Below are 26,548 nucleotides of genomic sequence, written 5' to 3' on the forward strand. Positions count from 1 at the left end.
TTCTGTAGTGTGTGTCATTTGTATGTGTATACAACAGCATTACCACATTAAAAAGAAAAAAATCAATGACCTTTTTGTGTGTATTAGAGATTCCTGTCCTTTTCCACATTCTCTAGGTGATGGAGAAGGTATACAGCCCATAGGGTGGGTGAGAATCCCGCCATTTGAATCTTCTAAAAACAAATGTTGGGCATTGAAATACAGTGGATGATCTTCCTGTTGCAAATAATTTTTTTAGCAATTAACTCTTATCCTAATTGCATGAGTTTTTGACATAACTAAGATAAATTGTACCTTCAAATGTGGTTAATTTTTTGCGCTAATTTGGCATGTCAGTGTGAAACTGATTTCAGTGTGTAAAATTTTCCTTGCCCTAAGTCTTTTAAAACTGATTTTTAAAGCCAAAATCCTTCAGAATGTTCTTGTTTTATGTATTTTTTTTCATGCTTCCTACTCACAAGCGGAATGTGTAATGCACTGAATCACTTCATAAGCAGGAGAGCGTCAGTAGTTTTATTGTTCTCATTCTGGGAGCCGCTCTGCTGCTTTCAGTGCTGGAAAGTATCAGAAATTCTTTGTAACTATACTCTGATACTGGTGGCTTTGTGACTACTGGAACTCTTCGGCTTTGTTTCTTGTGGAGTTATGCTGTGGTTGATCACAGAGAGGCTGTGACTTAAAGCTTTTATATGGTATTTATTTCAAAATTAACTTGTCATCCAGGCTTTTCTTGAATGACGATGTTCAAAATGGTTCTGTAGTATGCTTTATTTAGGAAAACTTCCACAAATACAACTTTATTTTTCTACCGTTGTGTACTAGCTGACTGAAAAGGACCAGTGAGTATAATTGTTGGACTGGAGGACGTGAGGAAACTCCAGGAAGGCACAAAGCCCTTTTGCTAAAGGAAAGCCATCTAAAAACAGGAAAACCCTTTGAATAGAAATACTGTTAAAGTATTTGGCATTTCTAGGAACTCTTACGGAATTATATCAGTTTAAGATGAAAATCGGTACTTGATATATAAACAAAAGGCAGTTTGTTATTGGGACTTAAAGGGGGTGCAGAACTAGTTTACTGAGAGGTTGGCTTCAATGGCAAATGCAGTCTAGGAAGTTTATACTTCTTTTCTGCAGAAGCCTGTGAGAGTGAAGGGGTGGAAGAGGAGAGGGAGACTGATAGAGAGGTTTGGGTAAAGCTGCAATGCAGAAAATGAAACTGCCTTAGCCCAAATCGGGGGCAGTGACCTTCAGTAGAGAGTGGGTGGAGGAAGAGGGGAGGAGGAATTCCTTCACTCCTCTTCATGGCTGAAGCCAAACCATCTTGTTAGTATCTTATTTTACTACGCTGCAAACATGTAAATCATCTGGAATGATTATGTGTAAGCTTGTTCAAATGTGTAATGCTTTAGAATATACAGTCAGGATGTGCACATGCTTAATTTATATGGAAATTCAAGTAATGCTGATGAGAAGGGGAAAAAGAGGGTGGCTGTTATGAGAGAAGGAAGTAGCAATATTAAAGATATATTTTCTGCTTTGTATAAGGTGCTTACCCTATAACTGGCTGAAGTTCTTTTATGGTTTCTAGTGTCATATACCTTTGTGTGCTCTTTTTATGAAGTCCCCCTATGTGTCAGAAAAAAATTATAAAAATTCTGTAGTAGCAGTTGTTCCCCGTTATCATTTTTCCTGGTTATCATATAAATAAGATGAGCCATATATTTATAGCTTTCTTATAATTATTCTGGCACTTCTGTGCAATTTAATTTTTGTGTGACTGGAAAATCCCATTAAAACATGCTCTGATATGCCATTGTATGTGCGTTGCTTCAGGGGGAAACAGGCTGAGTGGAAACTTGTATGGAAATGTGCTGATGGTGCATAAATATTTGGAAGACAAGGCTTTGTTTGCACATTTCTCTGTGAAGTGCTACGCTAAACTTTTTATTGCTTCTGGATAATTTTTTTAAATTAAATGAGGTGTGAGACATTGGACTACCAAGCATGTCCTAAATGCAATTTCCAAACAGAGCTGAATATTCACCACACCTTTTCTTCACAGAAGAGCAAAATAAACTTTATGAAGTGGCAGGCTTAGGTTAGTTATAAAATTATTGCGTGCACAGCAAATGCATAAAATGATTCGCATTTCTTTTGGCTATGAACGTTCACGTTCTGAGCTTTTTTTTTCCGCGTTTCCCTTTTCTTCAAAAATAACTTTAGTTTAGAATTGCTTTTGCTCCTTAACCTTCAGAGCAGTGCGACAATTCCAACATCCTTGGAGAATCGAGGATAATCTTTTTCAAATGTACAGGATTGTCAAATCTTTCTTCTCTTCATCTGGGAAGAGTATTGGATATGGGCTGATGCAGTTGGAGGTTGAATTTTGTACAGCTGGTTTCTATTGGGAAAAGCAGGAAAGTATTGTTTGTGACATTTGGGTCGTGGTTTTGATTTTTAAAAGAAGTGTTGGGGAAGAAATATCTATAAGGATTTCCAACTAGGAAAAATTGTACATTTTTTTTTAGCCTTGGTCTTGTCACCTTTTCTGAATGAGGTGAATACCATTCTTGCAATGAACATTTATTTTGGTGAATGGACTCTTGCTCAGGTACTGTTGCTTGACTTTCTGTGTCCTTTTATTATTGAAGAAGCTGGTAAGAAATTTTGGAGAGAAAGCTACTGAAAACAGTGATAATGGAAGTCCTAAACCGGATTTTAAATTTGTAGCCTGTGATTGCAAGTTTCACTCCATGTGTGGGGTGCTTTTTGTCTGGGGAGTGTTTGCAGGGGTGGGAGGTGGCTGCATTGCCTCCTGCTTACCAGGTTAGCTGCATGCCTGTGTGTTTTTTTGTTTTTGTTTTTTTACCCCCCTGGTGTTTCTGACCAAAACCTCTGATGTTTTGGGTTTTTTGTTCTTAGACTGGGCCCTGTGGTATGCAGTGCATCAGTGTTTTGTTTCTGTTAATTAGCTTTAAGTACGTTCAACACACTGGTTGAATTTGAGAAGAGTGGAGTCCTTTGACTAGACTGAATTCTTACCAGATTACCGTTTGATATCTCAAAGGAGAACACAGCTTTTGAAGATGAGACAAATGCACGGGCTGCTCAAAAAATCCGTTCTTACTGTGATATGAAGTGTTTTGTTTGTTTGGATTTGATGTTTTTGTTTGCTGTTTCTTTTGTTGTCATAGTGTTCTGTAGTTTTATCTTTTTGTTTGTTTGGTTTTGCTTGGTGGTTTTTTTTTAATTTCTAATTCCCTCCAGCTGTAGGTAAGCGTGGCGTTTTCAGGTTTTGCCCTGGAAATGGAGGGTTTGGGTTTGGCCTACTCATACTTAGCAGCCCATTCACTGATTTCTTGCTTGAAAGGAGTTTCATGTTATCTGTTTGTAGTCTGCTTGTTTGTTGAAGGAGTTCTCTAGCTCCACAGGAAGTTTTGCCAGCTATTCACTGTTGTCCCATAACAACCTCTGAATCTCTGTTGAGAAATGATGTTATCTAGAGCTTCCTTCCTCACAGCTTCTTGCTGCTTTGCTTGTAGTCATGCACTTTGGATTTGGTTCAGCTTAGGTGTGTCTTATGGAAGCAAAACTCCCATTTGCCACCTCTTTCATTGCTTTGGTTCACATTGTGGAATCGTTTAAAAAGAATGAAACTGAATTACTTTTGGCTGAAAGTAATTGTGCTCCGAAACCATACCTAATGCAGGCCAAAAACCATACAGTATTCATTTCAGCTCATGGATCCAAATCGGACCGATTGCTAAGCAAAATTTTCACCATGTCTGTTGTGTTAGTGTTGGGCCCTCAGTACCAACTGCTTTGTTCGTTAGACTTGTTTCTATTGCTCTGCATTCCTGACTAATGTGAGCATAGTCATCGACAGAGATAAATCTGCAGTGCTTATAGGCTATTATCCATGACCACTGTACTGGTTTCAAAGGAGTCCATCTATTCGGGCCAAAGTTTGAGTAGATACTATTGAAGTAGTTAACAGCCTGAGTTTGATTTGGAAGCCATCACTTAAACTGTAATTAGATCAGGGAGCACCACAACTGTAATGAAGCTATTTTCTTGTCTCTGTCACCTCTTGCTCTTTCCTACTTCAGTTATCTCAGTTCTCTTCTGTTCTCTACTATAGGTATTTTTTTGTGGCCCAGCTGTTAATCAAATCACAATGTTCTTAGACACCTCCCATGTGCTGGCTGTGCTATTTTCCTATTTTCATTTGTTCAACTTTGTCTTAGTAACTTGTAAATGTTTGTGCAGGCTGAGGCTGTAGGCTTGTTGACTGCCTACTCTCTGCCAGTGAAAATGGGTAATGATTTGCAGTTGTCTGAGGCACCTTCTTCCTGAAAGGCTTCCACAATGGTGACACCCATCTGTACTTCACTGAAAACTTAATAGGGTTTCTCTGTTCTTCTTAATCATTGATTTTCAGGGAATGCTTAAGGTAATGCATGAAGAAGTCTCAATGTCAGATTTGGTTTAAAGGCATTGAAGAGAGCGAAAGTTAGAATGATTGTGTTACATGGTATCACTGTTTCTGATGCAATACAAAATCAGGATAAACATACAGCTTACTGTTGATGGTCTTATGTAAGCATGCATCATTCCCACTTAAAAAAAAAAAAAAAAAAAAAAAGTAGAGGAATTGATTATTGCTGTGTCAGTGTTTACATGGGTTATCAAGTTCATTGCTCCAAATTTGAATTCCCAAAGCAGAGTAATTATGCCTAAGCTGTAGCAGTGTCTTTTAATATCAAGCTTACAGAAACTTGAGGTGTTTGAGTTGCTGCTACGTATGCTGGAGAGAAAGGTCTCTTGAGCATTTGTGTAGCTTTGGGTGTCAATCCTGCTGGTTATGTCAGCATTCATTTTTCCCAAGAACTGCCCCATATGTCCCAATGTGCTTGGAAACAATGAAACTAGCCAAAACCTTCTTCAGAAAGGAAAGTGGTATTTCTTCTCTGAACAGGTGTCCTGCTTGCCAAAATGTGTGTTGAGAAATCTTTGGAAGGAAGGTAAGGAAGAGCTGTCTTAACTTACTGAAGGAGCTTGACAGGGACCAGGGAATAAATAGCCAGAATATTATTGCAGCTCTAAAACAACAGGGAAAAAAAATAATAAAAGCTTTCAGAATGGAGCATGAAGCTGAGGCAGAAGCTTAAGACTACAGCCTCAGCCAGCGGAAATATTGCCCAGTGGCAGTCGTGAGTGGCCTTTTCTGTCAAATGTGGCTCTGTAAGAGTTGTGCTTAGCATGCAAGTTCTGGGAGTGATTCTATATTTTACTGATTTTAAGGCATAATGGCAGTCCCCTAAATACACGCTTCTCTTACTGATCCAGGCTGTGGTTTCAATCCCTATGTAATCAAAATTAATGGTAATGTGTTATAATGCTGTGATTGGATAGCATTTACAAACCTGAAGAGTTTTTTCAGTTCTGTTTCACTCATATCCATGGTCTTTGTGATCTCAGATGGGGCAGTTCTTTTATATCTGTCTGAGAGGTAGTTTCCAAAGTGTTTAATCTCTGTCTACTCCTGTCCTGCCTCCATGGCTAGCTGCTGTTACCAACAGATCAAACTTTAAAAGTACAACCTTTTCCCATATCCTTAAAGCATGGACATCCTGCTCAGAGCAAAAGTAATATATTTCTCCAGTGTCTGAATTCATGTAAATCGTTTTGTGTACTTTTCCAGAGGAAAAAGGTTTTTTTTGGAAGGGATTGCAATAAGTGAAGTTGTAGCCTTCTGTAACATTTTCTGGCAAGGATGTAAAAGCCAAATGTAGTGGAACTGGGATCCTGCAATTTGAATAAATGACAGTTTCATAATTGTCTGCCTTCCTGTGTAATTAGTTATTGCTTTCATTTTTCTTCTAAACAGACCTCCTACAGGTGTATTTTGGTTGTTTCATTGCACCTGCGTTGGGGCCTGGGACTAAAAGAGGGTGTTTGTTTTTGTACTGAGCATCTACTGATGTTTCACTTAGTGGTGTCCCTTGAATATATTTGCTTACATAAAAAGCTCCAGCAGAACCTAAATATTTATGGTTTGAAAATGCTTGTAGTTGTCTGGGGGCATCTGGCTGTAAACTGCATCTCAGTAGTCTCATTAATTGTGTAGGTTATGTAACTAATAACTGTATCCCTTGTTAGAGTTGTTTTGCAGAATGGAACAAAACCATCTCCCATTCCCTGCCCGTGTGCTGGAGTGTACATTTCTCCCCTGTTGTGAGAGGAGCCTGCTGGCCTTACTGTGCTCATAGTCCCTGTTAATTCAGCAAGTGAGAAATTGAGTGAGGAAAGATGCAGCTGCTGCTCTATACTATCCCTTAAGGATCCTTTGCTGATGTTTTGTGAGCAACAATATTGAAAGTAGTTTGGATTTATGTGCACTCTGTTAAATCCTCTGCCCTTTAATGGTATGTGATACGCACATGATTCAATTGAACTTGTGGTCAGAAAACGGAGCCAGGAGCATATGCGAACAGAATATGGTTATTTTAACAGGCAACAAAACTTTACAGAAACACTGTCTTGAGCTGACAATTTTCATTGCTGAAATCAGTCATCCCATTTTATGGGGTACACGATATTCTGATTTTTATGCTTGTACAGTGTGTACAAATCATGACCGCTCAGAATTGAGGAAAAATACCTAAGTTATATTGGGGAAGAAATGCACAGCTTGGGATATTGCTTCAAGATGTAAATTGCTGCATCGCTTTGGTGTTGAGCACTGACATGCTGGTAAATAGCACAGGCCTTAGTACGCCTCCTTTGCTGTCTCATGTGTGCCTTAGAACTCATTGTATTTCCTACTGAGTCATTATATTTTCTACTAGAGGTGAATGGCTGATTGTTCAGTGTTTGTTGATCTGTTTTGTTCAGGGATTTTTCTACCACAATGCTGACAATCAAACAAACATTCAGAAATGATCATTTGTTTTACAGTCTATGGTCAGATACATCAGCTTACTGTTGGAGTGTGATGATTAGCTCAGCTATATTGCAGTCTGTCCACAGCACAGACTGCTACTCTTGGAGGGCGGGAAGAGGAGGGTACATGTTAATATAGATTCCTGAAACATTAAGCATTAGTGTTACAACTGAGATTATATCTGTGGGGTTTTTGTTCTTGCATTGGTGTTTGTGAATATGTATGTATGTATATTTTAAATGTATACATATATGTTGTCAGAGCAATGTCTTCCATAAGACCAGTCCTACCTTTAGTGAGGTTCTTGAAGACTGAAAAGCATGAAATTCTAAGTAAAAAGCTGGGTAAAGGAATAGATGAGTCAGTAGCAAGTCAAGATGTACGTGTAGTGTTGCCCAACCCTCTTCAGTTTTATTAGCTGGCTTATGAAGCAAAAAAAGATTGATGTCCTTGTCTGCATCTGATCCCCTTTTCCAAACAATTTTTGAACTATTTAGTTGATTAGAACCAAGAATATCGGAGAGTAGAGGACTGAAATTTAATGGGTGACCCAAGTAGTTTCTCTGTGGTGGGAAAAGTCTGTTCTGTGGGCTTGACTTGTGTGTTTTCCCTGTGTAACAGCAGAGCATCACTGCCTGCATTAGCCTCTCGTTCAGCCTGTATTGAGGTGCTGTGGCAAGAAACTTGCCATGAGCTGTGGGGACACAGAGGCAACAGGAGGCTTGCAAATGAAGAAGTTTGGGCAGATACAGAGATGGGGAGAAAAGGCAGAGTAGTGTTTAAAAAAAAAAAAAAAAAGTGTTTGTAGGAAAACTGACATAATTAGTTCCAGAGATCTCCAGATATCTGTAATTGCTGTAAGAATCTAATGTGGACTGTTGAGGATCAGTAAGAACCACACCTGAAAGCTGCAATACCTGTTACAGGGACTTTTTTCAGTTTCTTGGAGTCTTAGCATAGGTAGGGATGGTCTGCTGAGAAAAATTAACGCTGCAGGAGGAGGCTGTATACCTTTTTTTTTTTTTTCCCCCCCAGAATATAAGCCCTCTGCTTCTGTGACCCTACTATGCTTAGTAATGATACACCAAACATCATGGTGGTGAGACTTCAGAGTGCTTTAATTCAATTTGCATTTATTTACCTTTGCAGAGACGTGAAGAACTTGCTTAAAAATTAGTGTACTCTCCATTCCACATTTCCTTTAGTCTCAGACCTACAATTTTATTACAAGACTGGGATGTGTTTGTAGAGCTTCATTTATGAAAAGTTTTGCTGTCTGCTCTTGCTTAACAAATCAGTGCTGGAAGTCTTAACTTTCCCTGTTTATTGCAGCAGCTACAGCCAACATTTGTGCACAGTTAGCGCTTTTTAATGGAGATGTTTGCATATGAGGTTTTGGTTTTATGGAGGTTGAGGGCATGCATATGGAATGATATGTTGATGTGTAACTTGACCTCTGAAGTAGAACTGATGCTAATCTTTAGGAGTTGGTAATTCATTAGTAAAAAAATCTTTAACCTTATGTGATGTTCTGCCAACTTGGTTAGATAGTTGCAACGTTCTGGTCCTTCAGTTAAAGCTTTTGTTTTCTTAACTTAAACTACTGACGATTCCAAGAAACTGAAAACAGCCCCTCAAGTAACCATTGCAGCTTCTTATTGACTATCTGGTGGCTGCACTGTGATTCAGGCTGTTTCATGACTGTATCTTTTTGTCTTTTCTCCTTCCAAGATGTGGATAAAGTACTTGCAAGTTCTTGTAGGGTTGGCTGGGATCCTTGAATGTATTGCAGGTTCTTTTGCCAAATCACAGGTCTTGCTTTACCTTTGATCTTAATGCATCCTGTTTTAATCAGCAACAGACTTTGAATGATTTCGTAGGTGTTCATTGAATGATTTCCCAAATCTGATCCATAGAATAAAGTTGGTTTCATATTCTCTGCAGGGTGAATTTGAGTCCTAGGTAAGATACAAGCACTTTCAAGTTGTAAAACAGGTTTCAGATCAGTTTAAAATGAAACACACCCATTTTATATCATATTTGCATTTTCTGAATATGGAAAACTTGAAGTGCTCACCATTTCTAAGTCATTTTTAATTGGATAGTACTCTTAAACTACTGAAGTTATTATTCATGTGGTAATGATACAACTGAAAATGGAGATTAATCTTAACCACAGGGTTTCCAACATTGATACAAAACATTTATCTTGATTCCCACATATTACTATAAAATTTCCTAAGTTGATCATAATCCACAACTCAACAGGATGTTTCCTTTTTCGTTTTCAGATTTGATATTTGCAAGCTTTGTGCCTTGACAGTGATCACCATGGACAGTGGTAAGTTTAACTTGGTGATGAATGTGCATTCTGTATTGTTCCCCATGAAAGAGGTATTAGCATCCCCCAGAATTGTCCTCCTCTCAAAATCCTAGTCAGTTTGCACAAAAGTCTTTGCAATGGAACTGATTTTAGTGTTACGTATCATGCAGATCTTTGTCCACACTAAACTGAATTGGAATTGTACTACTGTTCTAACATAGAATTATTATCTGCATGTCATATTTAAGTATGAGAGTGGTGAGGTGCTGGCAGAGGCTGCCCAGAGAGGTTGTGGATGCTCCCGTACCCCCGGAGGTGTTCAAGGCCAGGTTGGATGGGGCCCTGGGCAGCCTGGTCTGGTATTAAATGGGGAGGTTGGTGGCCCTGCATGTAGCAGGGGGTTGGAGATTCATGATCCTTGAGGTCCCTTCCTGCCCAGGCCATCCTGTCATTCTGTAATGTGGCTGCAGAACAGAGGACACAGAGCTGATTTCCAGCTTTGTGTCCTTCAGTTTGTGTTCCTAAGCTCGTTTGAGTAACTTCAGAATCTCACAGCAGAAATCGCTTTTCAAGCTTTACAAGTGAATGCTCAAAACATTTTTCAACCTTTCTCCCCTGTGCAAATCAAATAGTTTTATTAATATCACCAGCAGAAAGATTCACATTGATCAGTAGCTTCAGTTTTCAATTTCAAGTGAAATGCTTATTTCTGCTGTTTGTGGCTTTTATATCCATGAGTGCTGGTAAAGAGACAGAAAATGGGAGCATCAGCAGTAGTTTCAACAGAGCTGGCTTTGGTGACCACAGTGCCATGGACTTTGCTTTTGCAGCATTTCTGTGTCAGAATATTTTTCCCACACCGCTGCAGCCTGTTTTTCCTTCTCTACAGACCTGAGGTCAGTTTTCTTTAGTTGTGACATCTTCAGCTGGCAGACTGACATACTTATCCTCATACATCCTTGCCTAATTTTTCTTAGTTCTAGTTGCATTTCACCTTGCACAGGTTTTCCTGAGAATGTATTATAAATTGATCTGGATGAATTACTCTCTCCAATAATATTGTCAAACTAAGTTTTTTTTAATAGTTTTTTGATTCAAAAAACTTTGCTAAAAACCAAGTATTGTTTACACACAGAGCACTACCTGGAGTAACATCAAAATGATTGTTTCAATCTTTATCTTGTATTTATTAGCTGATCTTAAAGTGAAAAAGTAAGCTTAATTGTACTACTCTTATTCTAACCATGTTATTTTTTCCTAATCGTTTTCAGTTTCATATTAACAGCTGCAGTGAATTCAGCAACATCTTTGTTAGGTGGGCATCCAACCCAAGGAGGATTTTTCCACACTCCTATGCAGTTTTATAACTGAATATTTCCATGATGACAGTCAGAATACTAAATCAGTGTGGTTTCTGCAACATGATACCATTATCTTTATACACGAGAAAGTGACAGATTCTTATTAAATCATTACATTTGTCAGTGCCTGCATCAAAATTGCTTTGATCAGTGCATGTATTTTTTTCATTGCTGCTTTTTTATTGACTTCTCAATAGGCATTTAAAGTAATTATGAGTGCAGAACTTTATGAATGTCAGATCAAAACAAGCAAATGAACAATGTTGTACTTCGTTCTATCTAGTCTTACAAGGTCAAAAACTGTTCCTGATCTGGTCTAATCTTATTTGATCTTTTATCAAATAGATTCAGAGTTAAGGCACGTGGCTTAGCCTTCTCAGTGGGTTTTTTTTGTCTTTGTATGTATTGTGACAGAAGAGAGACGCATCCTGAATTGGGGGGAAGGGGAGTGTGGTTTTTCTTTTAGAAAAGTATTTTAGAAATATTTAGCAAAATATTGGCCATTCTTGAAAATTGGATTGTTTTATGTTTGGGCAGCTTTGAACAGCTTTGCTGTTCTTCATCAGTGTATTTTGCAGTACAAATATATACTTGTTTTTGAAAGCAGGAATTGTACGTACTTCTTGAGAGCCAGTAGTTTCAAATCAGGATGTTTTCAGCTGTCTGTATTTTCCTCTTTATTCCTTTTCCCTCTGCATCCAGTACGAAGCTGTTATAGTTTCTCTTCTCTGTTTTCAAGGATGAACTCAATCTATGAAATGAGATTCCTTACGTTTTATCCCTTGAAGGAGGGGAAACTTGATTTACGGTGCATTATCTACTCCTTGTGACAGCACTTAAGAGAGTCAGGTCTGTAGCTTATCTTGCTTCAAGAAAGCTCACAAGAAAGGTTGGTGAGAAGTAGGTTGAGAACTGGCATTCCCGGTCACGATTGCATGGTGGCTTCCTGGTGTCACCAAATCTTTCATCTCCCTGCTTTTGGGTGATTGCTGAAGCATGTGGAAAGCAAGCCAGTTCTTCAGGCCTAGAGAGGAGTCAAGAGAATTGTGTGAGGAGACAGAAGCCTTCCCTGTCCTTCTCTTTGGAGGAGAATTTTGAGTATTAGTTTGTTATTTAGACAGTGAACTTAACACAGTAGGAAACGCCCATGTGCTCACCCGTGGTGGCTATCAGAAACCAAAGTTGCAGAAGGCAGATGTAGATCTGTATGCACAGAGACTCTGGCAGCATTGTGAATAAGGTAATTTATACGGTGCATGAATACCACATGTATTCAACTGGAAGTGGAGGAATGACTGATTATCTTGGAGTTTGATCTTCAAAAACCTAATCCTTTGCAAAAGGAAGGTGATTGTCTAATGAATTTTAGCAAAGAGATTACAACGTGCATGCTGAATAAAATGAAATTAATGTGAAGTAGATAAGCCTAATTGTAGTAGTATTCCCACTGCTGAAAAATGCTGCCACATCTAACTTCAGTAAAGCAAAAGTGTAGTGACCTATCTTTGTAGACTTGCAGGCATCCTTTTTTACTATTCAAATAAGAGGATTAGGGTAGAAATAGAAGACTGATTCATATCAAATCATAGATAAATCATTGTTTAAACCATTTGGTCTCAGTCTTTCTGCAGACAGTGAGAGTTTTGTCTTCATAAGATAATCAGAGGTCCCAGATTAGCTGTAAATGAACCAGTGCAGAAATGGTAGCACTGATGAGGAAGACAGTATAAGTATGTTAATATGGCAGTGCATTGAATTGTTAGCCCCTATTGCTGGCAGTGAGAGCCCAAGAACAGTGTTGCATTGATACAGTGTTCTTGCTTCCTGACCTGAAATACCTGAGGATTTTCTGTATTGTTCACTGCTGGTGTACCTTTGGAGTAACTCAGCCTGCTGGATTTTGAAGTGTTTCAGTTATTACATATTACTGTAAAAATCATTAGGTCAGGGAATTTGAGGGAAGAATGGAATCTTAAAAGAGCTGAAAATAATCTTCTACTTGAACAGAAAACTAAGGAAAGCAAAAAAAGACTAGCTTTATCAGAATTTCAGTTGTCATTTGGCGTTATTTTATTTGCTTCAGCAAGTAAGGTGGGGTTCTATGAATTATGTAAGAAGATGCAGTGAGCCTGCTTCCCCTACACCTCCAAAAGAGTTGATATTTCGTGGCTGACATTTCTGAAATAAAGGCAGAAAGTCTGCTTCGAAGTTGCTTAAGAAAACAGATGGGATTAAACTTTGATAAATGGTGCTGTTCTGGTGTATGCAACTGGGTAATATTCAGAAATATTTGTAGCATCAAAGACTTCCTGAGTATTCTAGCTGTGTTGCCCTCAAGCAGTTGCAAATATCTCCTTGGATGTTGGCAGACAGGTTTTTGTTTGTTCTGTGCTAGTTTGACAAATCATTTTCACTGAGCACATGGCTGTCTCTTCTGGGCACAGGCTGTCCTTAGGCACAGGCTTCGGTCTTGTTTAAGCATATAGGAGCACGATGCTGAATAGGGATCCATCACATTTTTGATTTAGCAATAACTACTGAAGTTGTAGACCCAAATGTTCATAATAGTGAACAAAACAGAAAAGGCCTTTTATCCTATTAAATAAAGGGGAAGACTTTGAAAAAGAATGTTGCCCAAATGGACATTTTCTTTGAACAGTTTCACCATGAGGTTTTGGGAATGTTTTAGTAGTGACCGTTATTTGCTCTCCTCTTATTCAGTGTTCTTAACAGAGGACAAAGCCAATTCTGTGTATAAAAGATACCGAAGAGCCAACAAATTTTTGGAAGAATTAAAGCAAGGTGATATAGAACACGAATGCAGAGAAGAAATTTGTACCTATGAAGAAGCAAGAGAAGCATTTGAAAATGAGGAAAAGACGGTATGTTTTGTTGTCTATATATAGATGGGGGGTGAGGTATCTTGCTACTAATTTGTGAGATATGGTGAATACTTGTGTATTTTCCAATATTACAATAGATTTGTTTTCCTTTTGACTTGATTCTTTAAGTAACTGAGGTCTGCATTGGAGATGGATAGACCTCACAGCAATAAATTTGGAATCTTTTCTCCAAATTAAAAAAAAAATTCAAAGGGAAGTCTCAAAGTAGACTTTGCTCATAAAAGTTTTATGCAGGTTGGCAGCTTGGGGAATATTCACTTTCCTTTTCTTCCGACTGTCATTATCTTTTATCATTATCTCTTTGGCAGCACTACTTACCTAAATAGCATGTGTCTTATCATCATGCACTTAATCCTAACCTCCATATCACAGATACTATTGTTTTTCTTGCTTGAAATGATAAGAGTTGTGACTGTTACAGGGAATGTATAGGAGCAGAAGTCAGAAGTCTTTGTTTATCTCACACCTTAACTTATTTATTGAATACGTTCACGTAAGATGAGTGAGTGAAAAATCATTCTACTTAAAATAGGGACTATATCCCAGATGCTGGCATAGCTGGCTAGAATGTTCTGTGGCTGGATTATTCATAGTCTTAAAAGTAAACAAAGACAAGTGGCCTTCTTGAAATTAACTTCTGCAGACCCTCACAACATACTGTTAAGCAGCAGCAATCTAAAACATAGGAAGGATAACAATTTTAATGGTGCCATATGTTATTCAAGGGCAGTGATATATTAACTTGACTGGAATGAAACAGATACTGCCCACACAGAATTGTGTAAGTCTGTCACTTTCTGTAATTAAAAGAAGCTTGTGGGCCAGCAGCTCTGCACGTAGTAGCTGCACTGTACGTTGTACCCAGCATAACTTAAATTGCCTTCCAACAAGTAATCACAGCATGTAAGTTTTGATAGTGTTGCCTGACATATTTAATGCAGTAAAGTCAAGATATTTTTTTTCTAATTCAATACAGACCTGAATGAAATTAGATTTATCCTCAAATTCAGTCCCAAAGTGGAGAAACAGCTGCTAGAAAATGTGACTTGGGAAATTAGCAGGCAAAGCCTCTGGGTTAATGGGCAAAGTAGCACAGAGAGCATTATGAATTTATTTTGGAATAACATGAGTGATGTGTCTGACTCTTCACTGGCTGTTTTACATTGAAAACAACAACAGAAAAGCCTACCAAACATTTTAAGTTTCTGGCATCTTTTTGTTTCTGTCATACATAGGAAAGTGGAGAATACAGAATGGAAACTTTTTCATTTGTTCAAATGAAGCAGTAGGATGTGTAGTGTTTCAATTCCTATTCTTTCAGAAGCTCTAAAATGCATGCACGGTCATGTTTTTTTACCTCCTAAAGTTGATGTGGCAATTCCCAATGATATCACTGCGTAATTAAAAATAGTGTGCACAAAACTAACACAGTATCACTAATAGCCTAAATATGTTGACTAATGATAGGTCAAACTGATGACCCATGATAGGACCCAAAGAAGCAGCATGAAGTGTGTCAGAGGAAGGTCAGGTTGGGTACTGGGAAAAGGTTCTTTACCAGGATGTTGTTTGAGCACTGGAACAGGTTCCCCAGGTCAGTGGTCATGACACCACACTGCTAGAGCTTAAGAAGCATTTGGGCAGCACACTCAGTCACAGGGATGGAATTTTAGATGTATCTGTATGGAGTTGGGTTTGATGGTCCTTGTGGGTCCCTTCCAATTCAGAAAATTCTAATGTTCTGCATTTCCTCTTGCTTCAACTTCTTTTAGTCTATTAAGTATTTAGAAACATTTTGTATTTCAGTAGATAGCCTTTCCATTGCAGAGGTGTTTAAGAAATAGTAAAATAGAAATGGTCACACTTACTATTATGCCATAACCTTATTGTCGCAGTGCAGAGAGAATTTCCAATAAGATCCTCTTCCATTATCCAGTCCTATTACTGTATCTGTTTTAGTTTAGCTGCTTTGATGTCGGTAGCTTGCCGATGTGCAGCCATGCCTGACCAGCCTAATTTACTTAGTCCTTTGTTTCCCAGCTATATCCATCCTTACAGCCATTTAATAATAGTTGATTTCTGGGGACAGAGGTGCTGCAGAGCGAGGTTATAATATAGCATGTCTGTAATAATGAAGATGCAGTGATTCTGTAGCATAGATAGACAGAAATTCAAAAAGATGACGGAGCTTATTTATCTCATGTGAACTTTGTGTTTGTATGATTGCTTTTTTGTATTTTTTTAATCTTGTCCACCGGGTTCTTCACTTCTCTGAAGTCTTCTGGGGAGGTGTACATCTGAGTTTGTAATATTAAAATAATATCAAACAGTCCCCTCAAGTTATATTTGATGTTTTCTTTTGTGAAAGCTTTCTTAGAAGGTAGCATTGTGTGCATTAAACATACATACGTAAATGTCAGGGAAATGCTGAATGCCTTTCATATTGTGTAGGCTTGGGGATTTTCATATCTTCAGAAGTATAATGTAAAATGATACAGTTAATAATATAAAGGTAATACTCTCAGGATAGCAAAAGCTAGATGGCAGGAAAGAGTTTGCAGAACTTTGTGGCACTGAGTGGAAAAAATGAAATTCAGTGTTGACAAATGTGATGTGCAATAGGGGAAAAGGGATCATTCCTCATAAATATATGTATGTGTGTATATATATAGATAGATACACGCATGTGTATGTTTGCCTCAGGAACAAGATCTGAATTTATAGATTGTCTTTGAAGACTAGAATTTGTAATGCTTAGCAGTTAAACAACAAGAAATAAAAGCCTGCATGTTAAGAATCCTAGGAAGGGGACAGAGAACAAAATGGGAAATGTGGGAAATGTAACTATGCAGTTGTTCACTTGAATCTTGAATGTGTCATGTATAGCTTTAAAAAGCAAATAAGTAGCTGAGGAAACTCCAGAGAACCCAGGAAGCTAACTAAAGATATTGAAAGATTCAACTATAGATTGAAAACTGTTAAATCAGGGAACATGTAGTAGATATTAGTAAGGAATATGAAGATTGAACAGAGATGAATCATTTAATATCCTTCTGACAGTGGAGCTTAAAAGGGTCTCAAAGGAAATAAAATGCGGGTTCAGAGTAAATAAAAGCATCTCTTCTCACCTCAGGTAGTGGAGCTGTGTGACTGGCCACAGGAAGAAGCTTACGTAGCTTCAGAGAAGATATAAACAACTGGGGAACATTGAATAAAAGGGTTCAGCTTTATCTAGTGGGAGTTCTTGAAGTACGAATATGTGAAAGCTGCGAGAGTATCACTCTCTACTTACGTCTATACTCTTCTTCTGACAGTCTGTGTTGTTTGTTGTCAGAAGGTAATAAATTAGGTGACCCCTACTCTTCATCCTGTAAAACTATGCATATGTAGAAGGTATAACCAGATAGCACTGTACGTGGCAGCTGTCAAAGGTTGTTGGGAGGCTCAAAGTTTGGCAGAAAGTGACTGTGCAAGATACATGGGTGTGATGGAAGCTCACTTCTCATTTCTCATACATTAACTCTGGTTTTAAGGTGATACAGCATCATTTAAAAAAAAAAAACAAACTCACATGCATTTATTCATAAGTGTAAAAAGGCTAAAGTGCCTAGGAAGCAACTCAGAACTTGCCAGCACCAGCTCTAAAATGTAGTGATCAAATAAGATGTCAGTCAGTGTGTGTCTAATTATGAATGCTGGGTAAATATCTGGAAGAAAAGATGAAAAACTGAAATTGAGGGCGAACCAGAAGAAGACAGTGTAGCAAGTTTGCTCACTTCACTTTATTGCTTTTTTTTTTTTTTTTTTTGTATCCTTTACCTACTGAACTGATTGGCATACTATTAGTCCACCTAACAACAAGTCAGATGATTGACCAAAAGTCATTTGAGGCTGACAGTGCTGCCAAATATGGCAAAGGCTTCAGCCAAAATTCTCAGCAGGGTACAAGACTCTTTAACTTTGATGTGGACCAGTGTTTGGTTCAGTGTTCACATCCAGTTGACTGAAGTCAATTCTGTTCTAAATAGTGATAGTGAAATATTAGACATAAAGGGAAAAAGAATGTTGCAAATTGCTCATAACGATTTGTGTGTGATGCCCTTGAGGATTCTCAAGAGCTATTTCAAACTGGATTTGCCAACATGCAGTAAAGTAATTCATAGCAGGAATTCATACTAAATTATTTTAGGTCTTTCTCATTGCAGTTACCTGATGCTGTGGCCTACTTATTGTAGTTTTTCAGCCTTTTAAGACATATCTCCTTCTCTGGAGATATTCAAGACTCGCCTGGATGCCTACCTGTGCAACCTGGTGTAGGGAACCTGCTTTGGCAGGGGGTTTGGTCTCAATGATCTCTAGAGGTCCCTTCCAACCCCTACAATTCTGTGATTCTGTGATATGCCTTGCAATCCCAGCAGTGCAGTGCCTAAGGGTGAATGATTCTGGAGTGTCTTTTTCATAAATTACAAGTTCTTAGTTTCATCAAGTATAAAGTCCTTTTTTGTTCTCCTGGTTTAAGAGGCCAAATACTGTGGAAGGGATGTTTAAGTTTTCCAACTTTTAAATTACTCTTCAATATTCTGTATGAATTCTACAGTTATCTCCTGGAATTTCAGTATTTCTCCTCTTGTTTTTCCTTAGCAGATCATATGAACCCTCACTCTATGCCAACTCATCAGAGTTCTGTGATTTTGTTTGGCGATGGACAGTACTTGACTTCAGTCAGGTGGTTTGTCCTCCTTGTGCTACCACTTTACAGAGCAGCATAGCTGTGGGGTGACAGAGCAGAAGGAGGAGCTGCTTGGCAGTGAGAAACTCAAACCTGAAGTGTAGGTTTCTGGCAGTTCTGGTAATTCTGGAGGGAAGGGTCTTTATGGTTCCCCTTGATACCAAAACCTTGAGTTTAGTACACTAGTGAGCTCTTTTTCAAAGTGAAAAATTAAAGCATTTTTTCAGTGACTGTTCTTCTTCGTATTTTTCATCTGTGTGAAGACCTTTATTCCTGTCTCTGGAATACAGCCACGGCCTGAAGCACTATAATTTTTAGCAGAGGAATGCATGTCCATAGTCCCTTGGCATTTCATTTGCTTTGCTTGTAAATGAAAGTGGACACTAAACTACTTCAATCCTTAAGGCAGTTTAAATTCTTACATTAAGCTCTTTATGCACCTGCCCAGTCACACCATTAACTTGACCACCCCCACAGCCATATAACGTACTGTGAACTAGCTGCCCTCCTCTCTGAAAAAACAGCTTTTCTGCTGTTTTGTCACCCTGCAGGGTAACGAGAAGCAGTGCTGGTATTTCAGTTTCATGAAGAAGGTACAGGGATATTTTCTCAGGTAGATACTGTTGAGCTAGAAGTAACATGGAAACATTAATAGAATACCAATTACGATTTATCACCTTACGTTAAAGAGGACAGGTTTCCTTACAGTCTGAAACATAAAATGCATTGCAAGGTCAAAATTGGCTTTTTTTCTAAATTTTCATCTCAACCATCTTCTACTAGAGTCTTTGAAATGACACATCCTTGCATAGTTTATCTTTGCAGCTTTGGCCTCAGAAACAAATGCTATACCATCTCCATGCTGCCGGTGAAGTAACAGAGCAGTGAATTGAGAAGCTTGGTTTCAGTATAGAAAGCTGCAGTTAAAAATCCTAATGAATCTTTTTTTCCTGCTTTAGTTGTTTGAACAGAACTAAATATTAAATACACCAGATGGAAAGACAATAGGTAACAGGTCTTCCTGGCTGTGTGTAGATTTGGTGGGGAAAGGTGGGGTGTTTGTTTTTGTAGGACTCTCGTCCTATTACGGAGAGACCCGAACTCCGCAGTTGCATAGCTCTGAGATCTGTTTGGTTATGTTATCTATCTATGTGACACACTGTTACATTGTTGTGTTATCTGTGGTGATGCACTGGAAGAGGTTGCCCAAGGAGGCTGTGGATGCCCCATCCCTGGAGGCATTCAAGGCCAGGCTGGATGTGGCTCTGGGCAGCCTGGTCTGCTGGTTGGAGACCCTGCACACAGCAGGGGGGTTGAAACTAGATGATCACTGTGGTCCTTTTCAACCCAGGCCATTCTATAATTCTGTAATTCTATATGATTAATGCTGTTCACATGGTAGTAGCTATAGAATGTAGTCCTGAACTTAAAAGAAAAAAAATTAGATGTGTATATATATATAAGATCTGATCTGTCTGTGCACAAAGTCTGATACACGTGAGTGTATCATTGACTAGTTAAGAAATGGTAGTCATTTTTCCTGGTGAGAATTTTTAAAATACATTCTTGCAAGATGTTGTTACTTGAAATGGATGCTCACATAAATCTGAAGAGGTCACATCTCTGCATTTTTAAAGGAGGCTGCAGAGTTCAGAGTATCTGGCATGGGTTTTGTTCTGCTTTATTTTTTGCTTTTTGCATTGCTATAAAAAACTGTGGAAGTGTTTCTTGATAGGAGAGAGCGTACATTGCAGATGAGGTAGGATATACTTTTCTTCATACTAGTTCTGCACAGTGTAGCACTGCATAGCAAATGGGAAGCTGATGTGATCTTTGTGCTCCTGCTTGTGCATGTTAGTAATGTAACGAGATTGCTTTCAAGTACTAGTCCTCCTTCATCTGTTTTTTCCTTTTTATTTTCACTTTTCACTGTTCCATTTATCTATAGCTGTGTTGCCAAAGTTTCTAGAGTGTAATAAGCTGTGTAACATTCTCGTGCTGCTGAAGCTGTGTTTACCTATAAAGAGAGGATTTGAGGCAGCTCAGAATAGATTGACAATTGCTTTATGAGCCAGAGGATGGAGGAATTCTGAACTGACAATACAACATAGTTCTGCTTTGCTAAGATGGTTTGTCATTCCAAAGCAGTCAGACTGTATTAGTGTATTATGGTTAAAAAAAAAAAAAGGTAATAACTTGGAGCTTGAGTGGTACTGAAAAACTTAGATCCACTACATGGCTGATGTGCGTGCCGCTTAGATTTTTTTATTCCTGTCTGTCTGCAGATTTGTAGATATTAAACTGTCAATACAGGATTATTACAAGTAGAGCAAGGAGTTGGTGTTTAAAAAAAAAAAAAGTCTTTTGCTTCTGTAATCGCATCAGAAGAAAATTTTATTTTATGTGCTTATTCATATCAGTTCTCATATTGATCATCAGTATTTGAAATGCTATTTTTTTCCTCATTCATTTAGAACAGTTTGAATAAAGTCTTTGGTTTGGTCTTTTGTTTTTAATGTCTTACCGTTTCTGACTTATCCTGTCTTGCTCTTCTAGAAGGAGTTCTGGAAAGTCTACAAAAATGGACTTCAGGGAGAAAGTAACACAGGACATAGCTGGTATTCATTTTACCTTGCATTTCCATTAATCATTGGCCTTTTTGTTATCCTCATTGTCGTTTTTGTCATATGGAGATGCCTGTTTAAAAAGAAACCGCGTAGACAGTCGGTGTACGCGCACAGGGGAGCCCACGAAGCGATAGGTGATGGTGCTGTGTCTGACGGCAGAGGTTCGCTCCCGCAGCCTCTCAGCATTGTTCATTCCCCACAGGAGGAAATGTTTGAAGTCAGTGGGCTCTCTCCAGGAGGTCTGAGCTATGCGGATACACAATCAGACTCAATATCCACAAGGCTGTCAAACTGTGATCCTCCTCCTTCATACGAGGAAGCCACTGGTGAAATCAGTGTGAGAAGAAGTGAAGCTGAACAACACTTAGATCCACCCCCACAATATGAAGACATTATGAATTCTTGTTCAGCCAATGCAATTGCACTATCTCCTGTTACCACCAGTACTAAGTAAAACAGGAAGAATGCTTCTGGACTTCAAAACAAAACACAAAAACTGATCGTTCTGTTGCACTTTATCTTGGCTTATTATGCATTTCTGTAATTTAAGCAACCTGTATAATGAACTTCCCTTTTGTTTTAGATTCACTTGTTCTTTGAGTCACAGGTTTTTCTTTTCCCTTATAACAGTCCTTAGAAGATAAGGAATCTGTATTGTGAGCACAGTGCAGGTACAGAGATGGTGCTCTGTCATTATTCTCAAAAGTATCTCTGATTTGAGGGATGTTGCTTGTTTTATTCCATATGCTGACCGCGTTCCCCACAAGATTTGTGGAATCCCCTTCTCTTCTTGCTGCAGACTCTTCGAATTGCCTGAGGTGGGGAATCCTTAAGAAACATTCTAGAAATTTAGTTATGCTAAAGCAAACTAATTTTACAGTATTTCCTCTTGCCTGGTTGGTTCCTTTTTCTCACCTGGGATTTTTTTATTTGCCACATTGTATCTTGGGCCCTGGAATGGCCAAGAGCCGTATGCCTTGGTGTTCAAACCAATATATTGTTAGACTCTGCTGGCCTCATAGCAATAAATTCAGAGCCCTAGCAGAGGAGAGAGATTCTAAAGCTTTTTCTGTGAGAATTTATGTTTAGAAGCTAGTAATTCAAGACCTTAATTAGTGAATCTGAGTACTTTTTTTTTGTTCTGCTTTTCTTCTGTTTTCTATCTGTCTTTATTTGTTTATTCTAGGGCTGAGAACTGCGTGTGTGCTACTTTCACAGCTTGAAAGTTCACTTAACATTAAAGAATGAAATACTGAAGAATGAATAAGATCCTTCTTGTTTGGAAGTAGATACCAAAACTACCATAGTCTTCATTGGCACCAGGATTTCCTCCATTATCTGTAAACACTTAAATCCAAAGATACTTCTTTCCCTTTTAAAAGGGAAAAAAAAAAATATTCAGTATACAACTTTTTTCCACAATAATATGACCCCATTCTCAAATCCTGATATTATTTTGCTTCTTGCGTACTTAAATGTATCACCTGCACACCTTTTGTTACTAGCTATGGAAATGCATTGCAGAGAATTTTGGTAACTTCAACTAGAGTATTTATTGCTGATTTCACATTTGTTCATTCAAGTAAGAGGTGTGGAAAGCACTGGTAATCTAGGCTAACTCCACAAATGTTGTGGCCAGGGTAGCTCTGCTATCTCCAGGTGAGAGCTGTGCAGTCTACCTGATGTAGGGCAAAACCATGAGGAACCTCTGTGTTGTATTTCTAGCAATGCAACACAGGCATAACCCCGAGCTTTAGTTTGGAGTGGGTTTTTTTTAACGCTGTAGAGATTTCTGTCAGATTGATACAAGTTAATTGAAATTCTATACGAGCCTCTGTTTTAACTGCTTTAGACACCAGTGATAGTTTAGCTGGTGCACACTGTGGTTTGCTGATTTACTTTTCTCTATTTAACTTAAGAATTCATTGATCAGTTTAGCTTGTGAATATTTTGATTTTTCTTCTCTCATCAAGGTGGCAAGGCATTAATTTTAGTATTGTTCTGTTTTCTGCTAATGAATTAGCACCAACTGAAACGGATTTAGCTCTGAAGGACCACTGTGAAATATCAGTGCCATCCATTTGAAGTTGCTGTTAATGTGCTCAGTTAATTGCCTGTTGGCATCTATGATCTTGTGTGAGTCTGAACCATCTTTCTCCTAAGCAACTTTGTAGAAGATTGCTGAAAAGAAATGGATAAATATATGGGTGTGCATATGCACACTTCTGTAAGAATTCAATATGGTAGTTTGACAAATGAAGTTATGATTCTGTGATTAATTTTATATTCTCATTTTTGGCAAAGAGTAGGTTACCTAAGATCTCTACTGGGGGTCTTAAGTTGCAAAAGCAAATTTATTGGAGTTAATGGATGGAGCTCCAGGCCAAACTGTTGTCAGAAAGATGACTCATATATTCATTATTCATATTGAGCAGATAAGTACAATGTATTTTGGACTCTCTAACCTTTTGAAGTGCTTTTAGCTCTTAGGTGAAGTCCTAAATTGCCACTTGTAGAAATTTAAGCTCCTTTTATACTGAGCAACAGTTATACTGCCTTTGGCCAGACATTACCAAAACAAAGTGCCTCGTCTCAGTTGCAGGAGACACCTGAAAGTGCTAGTATTAATGTCTATGCCATATTGGCATCTCCTGTGCCTGCCATCACAGCTGGCAGTTTTAACAGTAATTTTTTAGTTTGGAGATATGGTGTACCTGTAGGAAATGCCTGGAGATAACCCATTTCATGTTAGGTCAGCAGCTGTCACCCCGAGCAGGGGCAGTCTGGTTCAGAGGTGAGCCACCTTTTTTCCCCACTTTGTTGGTCTTTATTCCATTACCAGTCTTAACAACTTTCACATTTCTGTCTCCTAAGAAGAGTATGTTACTGCATTCTGTAGACGCTTTGTGCAATGCAAACGTGACAGTTGTCCTTCCAGGTAAAGCCACAACCAAATATCTGAAATGATCTGTGACTAGAATTTATTGGGCCATGCCTTTTCTGCATCCATGCACGTGAAATGTGAATGCCATCTAGGGCTATAAATTTACATCTTGGCGTGAATAAGCTTTCATGAATAAACTAAACTTGCATGTGCCAGTTATCTAAATGTTTCCACTGACACATGCAGCTTTCTTCTTGTTGGAGTAATGTCAAAGTACCTAATATTTTGTTTTACTTTGTGAAATGTGGGGAAATAACTTAAGTCTTGGGGATAGCTGTTCTGATGTGGGGGAAGAATAACATTTCTTTTTGTAGCAGGTTTTCCTACAGTTTTGTTTTCCCAGGCACTTACTGATTCTTCTTCTCTTGTTGTTGCATTACCATGCCATAAACATTATAAATTTATAGTTGTATCTCTCTAAAGGCTTTCCAAGTCTGAATGCAGTACTGCCTTGACTAATGACGTGAATAGTCAGGATTCTGCTTTTCCCACTTTTGAATGTAACACTGAATTTCATGTATTAGGACTGAGATGATTTACCCACTAAAACAAATTTGTATTTAAATGTCACTTTGAGAAATGATGGAAATTAATTGTGCTTAGATGATGTTTAGCATTAGTGGAGGTTGTTCTGTCTTCACTGGGTGTAAATGACCTCTGATTACAGTATTGCATATTTAAAAGGGGTTTGGTTTACATTAAATTATCGTATTTAAACATTCTTGACTATGTTTGTAGAAAAATGTTTTGTAACATTTCTTTTTGGATATGCAAAATAAAATTTTTTAAATGCCTTAGTGCTTCAAAACATCAATCCTACACATCTGCAGTATTGACTTTGTGCATTTAAGTGGCGCTCTTTTAATTTCAATTGATCTCCAAATGTATTTAATCAGTTACAGGGAATCAGTTGTTTTATTTTGATAATTAAAAATAAATATGATTTTAAGGTAGATGTTCTTTAACAATTCAGTCTCATTTTCTTATTAAATTTGTGAATTGATTCATTTATAGCCATAGTTGAGTAGCAGTCACAAGCACAGGGAAAGCAGGAATTATGCTTTATTACAAGATGAACCGGTACACTGTAGAAAGATTTGTAGTCAAGAGAATCTGATTTCAAAGTTGGCTTCAGCCATTTCAAACTATTTTGCATCAGTTCTGTGATTCACTCCACATTGCATCAGTGATGATTTAATAGCAATCAAAAAAAATAAAACCTTTTATAGTGGCACACGCTGGAAACTAAAGACCTCCATTCCAATCTACAAACTGTCTTCCTTATTTGATCAGCTGCTGATAAACAAGATATGTCCCTGGTATTTTTCTCTAGCTTACTAATAGTGGAGTCTGTTGCAGAGCTTAGTGAAATGTTACTGAAGATATGTCATGAATGTGTGCAATTTCACACTGGTCATAGAAAAACAAGTGCAAAAAAAAATTAAAAAAAATGCAAGAGGAAAACCAACGGTGTGTGTGCATTTCCAAGCTGTTGTGTGCATACTGCAGCACTTTCTTCCTTCATAAGCTTTTATTTGCAGAGCTCAGAACTTTTCAGAGAAACAGAACACACTGTTTTCACATAAGTGGCCTTTGCTGTGCATGTACATGTTCAGGATTCTGACTGTGCATCTGTCAGCGTTGTTTGCGCATGGTTCAGCGCATGATTGCCTCTGCATGCCTGGCTTCCAGCTATTGAAACTTAGAGGGTATAATGTTTAACTGGTGCCATGAATCTTGGTGTCTATAGAAATCAAATCACCTCACCAGGTTACTTGGTGATGAATGTTCATTATTTATTGTTTTGTATGCCTAGAGCACTGTTCCCTGTTGTTCTAAATCACACTGATAGGTTCCTTTTTATCTTTGTATAATGTGAACCTTGTAAATATTTCCTGGTGCTGCCTACTGGTGTTTTAAAGAGAAGCCGTGTTAGCTGAAAACGGGGAAGGTAACATCTGCACTGTTTCATTGTTTGCTGCACGCAGGTTTGATTAATTTGCTGTGGGGTAATTGAACTTTGAGCTTTGCCAAAAAGTTGAACTATGCTTTTCCTCCTGAAGCAGGAGCTCAATAATTGTATTTTTGACTTGGCAGTGGGCTATTGAATGCTAGCTAACAAGTTGGTGCAAGAATGCCTTGCATATATTTTCTTGATTATATTACAGTATGTGACGTTTATTTACCATTTAGCACTTGGCAGTGTTTGCTGTAATGTTACTATGTGTTCTCTTTCTCTATCCTGTTTCAGTGTGTTGTGCTGCAGTTGTAAGCATACTGACTCTGCAGTTTTTCCCTGTCCTAAAAGCAACAAAAACTAAGAACTTGTAGCATGACCTACTATCTTGTTTTCCAGGTGAAAGCTTTGCACATACTTGTGTGGTTCTTTGACCTGATTGAGCAGCTTAAGCAAAAAAAGAAACAAGCACTTAAATGCCAGTAATGAAATCTCTGCGTGAGGAGTAATCTGTACCAAGCTGTCTTCCTGATCTTTCAGTGACATGGGATGTTTTCTTGTAGAACAGACCCTGGATCAATTTCATAGGTCAGGGACTGTGAATTTTATTTTGCTTTACTTTCACACTCAGCTGTTGTCACAGGCACAGCAACTTTGCTATGCAGAAGGATTCCCTTGTTGAGTCAATGATTGCCTGCTGTGAGGACTGTGCATATGAGGGACCTAAACTCTTCTACTTTCCTGCCTTGTCCTCTT

The 26,548-nt window shown here is 38.3% G+C and overlaps 1 protein-coding gene across 1 annotated transcript in view; it reads left to right on the forward strand.

Annotated features, from left to right (window-relative positions):
* Positions 1-24,800, forward strand: part of PRRG1 (proline rich and Gla domain 1) — a 29,636-nt gene extending 4,836 nt beyond the window's left edge. Inside the window, exons 2-4 of the mRNA XM_042867599.1 lie at positions 9,240-9,289; positions 13,354-13,514; positions 20,821-24,800. Coding sequence (XP_042723533.1) covers positions 9,280-9,289; positions 13,354-13,514; positions 20,821-21,345 — 696 coding nt within the window. The 5' untranslated portion in view covers positions 9,240-9,279 and the 3' untranslated portion in view covers positions 21,346-24,800. The remainder of the gene's footprint in view (positions 1-9,239; positions 9,290-13,353; positions 13,515-20,820) is intronic.
* The last annotated feature ends 1,748 nt before the right edge of the window (positions 24,801-26,548 follow it).

Source organism: Lagopus leucura, unplaced genomic scaffold (genome assembly GCF_019238085.1).
Source record: "Lagopus leucura isolate 7727_CA_CO unplaced genomic scaffold, USGS_WTPT01 Super-Scaffold_100001, whole genome shotgun sequence".
Classification (NCBI taxonomy): domain Eukaryota; kingdom Metazoa; phylum Chordata; class Aves; order Galliformes; family Phasianidae; genus Lagopus; species Lagopus leucura.